This window comes from Cyprinodon variegatus, unplaced genomic scaffold (genome assembly GCF_000732505.1).
Source record: "Cyprinodon variegatus isolate N-32 unplaced genomic scaffold, C_variegatus-1.0 Scaffold907, whole genome shotgun sequence".
Lineage (NCBI taxonomy): Eukaryota > Metazoa > Chordata > Actinopteri > Cyprinodontiformes > Cyprinodontidae > Cyprinodon > Cyprinodon variegatus.
In genome coordinates, this window is record NW_015151360.1 from 168,906 (window position 1) to 170,935 (window position 2,030).

Consider the following 2,030-nt stretch of genomic DNA (forward strand, 5'->3'; position numbering starts at 1 on the left):
AACGCAACACACGCAAACCGAACCGAGACAGTCGAACCGAACGGTTTTCATAAACCGTTCCATCCCTAATGTCTACTGCTAGTACCAGTCTGCTCCATTCAGACTCTGCCGGGATTTCTGATGCCGGTTTAGCAGAGCGCTTGGCAGAGTTTGATCAACTAACAAATGAAGACTGGGACAGAAAAAAAGTGACGTTTTTTTTTTTGCACTAGGGCTTACCAAATAAGTCTGTAAGTCAGCCATGTCCACTTCAATTTATTTTCTCATTTCTTTTTCAGAAATTGTGTTTAGACTTAGACAACTCTTATTATCATGACATTTCCATTCCATAAAGTGCAGCAGTGATCAATGTAAACAGTGTGGGAGAAAAAACATGGTGCAAAAAACGCATCGATATGGACATTCAGAGCATTTCAGGACAAATTTTTGGTGCAAATATGCAGAATTTTGGTTCGATGTTATCAGTGTGATGCAGAGTCTGTAACTTGATTTAGAGTTTTTCAGCAGTTCAAAGTCAAACGTTTAATGTTTGCAACAATAATGGAGGAAAATTCACTCCATAGTTAAAAGCTCAGAATCTATAATAAAGTGGCACAGCAACATTAGGCACCTAAAGGGATTTTCAGTCTGCTAAACTGATTTTTCTTGTTTTGATGTCATCAACATTTATGTGTAAATAAAAAAAATGTATTCAATCATCTATCATCAGGTCTGAGCAACGGAAAGGGTGGAGGACTGTGGGAGTGGGCGGGCGGCGAACCCGTCAGCTACACGAACTGGAAAAAGGCGCCTCCCCGCTCCAGAATGAAAGGCAACCGGAAGTGTGTGCTGGTGTGGAGAAGAGCCAAGTGGCAAATCAGAGATTGCAAGAGCGGCAAAGGCCATCGCTTTGTTTGCTCAGTGAAACTCTAAGAACGAGGTTTGGAGGCGTTGCAGGGATGCATGACGAAGGACGGATGCTCAGGACAAGACTACTCGCTAAAAACCACTGGGATAAAAAAACAAAAAACTTTATATTTAATTGTGAAAATGCCACACAGAGCAACTTTATTACACTTTATTACACACTGAAAGTATTTTTTAAAAAGTATTTTTTACACGAGTGGCAACCTAGTGGTTAAAAACTTGGATTCCTGAGGTTTTGATTCTAGCCCCACTCCCACAGACTGCCGCTCTGCTCCCCGGGCGCCGTACAATGGCAGCCTACTGCTCCCCAAGGGGATGGGTTAAATGCAGAGGTAAATTTCTCCATTGTGAGATCAATAAAGTTCAATTATTATTATATTTTTTATTATGTATTAGTTAATTTTTATTGGAGTGAAAACAGTCAAATCTGTACAGAACTTGAATGGAAAATAGAGAAGAGATGACAGACCGTATGATCTGTAAACATTCTTATATTTAGAAACACTACTTGTTTTTGGGGATTACAATGTCATCATTTGGACTGTGCATTTAAGAAGAATATGGAAGAAGGTAAAGAAGAAGCTTCTGCTGCTAAAAGCCTCACTGCCAGTTACTGTTTATTTAACCATCTGTATTAATATTGGTGCAAGAAAAGAGGTGTATTCTAAAAGACATCACTACTGAGTGGGAAATGTAATGATACTCAGCAAACAATTCAGCTCACTAACTGTTCAGGGCACGTTTTTATGATGCGTAAATAAAAATAATTTTGTTATATTATAATCTCTGGGAGAATCATTAGAATTCAATCTTTTTTTTAATTAAAATTTAATCCTGTGTAAATATATGTTATATATATGTTTTACTTTGAATTCACTAACACAGAATTAGCTTTTGAAAATTCACAAATAAAACAATTTACCTGCAGAAATCTGCCTAAAAAAGTGGAGATCCAGACGGTTATATAACTGTTTCCTTGCAGCAGGAAGATCCAGAGTTTGATTCTTTCTGCATGGAGTTTGCATGTTCTCCCTGTGCATGCGTGGGTTCTCTCCGGGTACTCCAGGTTCTTCCCACAATCCAAAAACAACACCATTAGGTTACTTGGGGTCGGTTTCACGAAG

General features: G+C 38.6%; 1 protein-coding gene across 1 annotated transcript in view; it reads left to right on the forward strand.

Annotated features, from left to right (window-relative positions):
- frem1 (FRAS1 related extracellular matrix 1) overlaps positions 1-1,797 on the forward strand; it is a 71,159-nt gene extending 69,362 nt beyond the window's left edge. The window contains exon 33 of the mRNA XM_015398038.1: positions 710-1,797. Within this exon, the coding sequence (XP_015253524.1) occupies positions 710-912 (203 nt within the window). The 3' untranslated portion in view covers positions 913-1,797. The remainder of the gene's footprint in view (positions 1-709) is intronic.
- Positions 1,798-2,030: the final 233 nt, after the last annotated feature.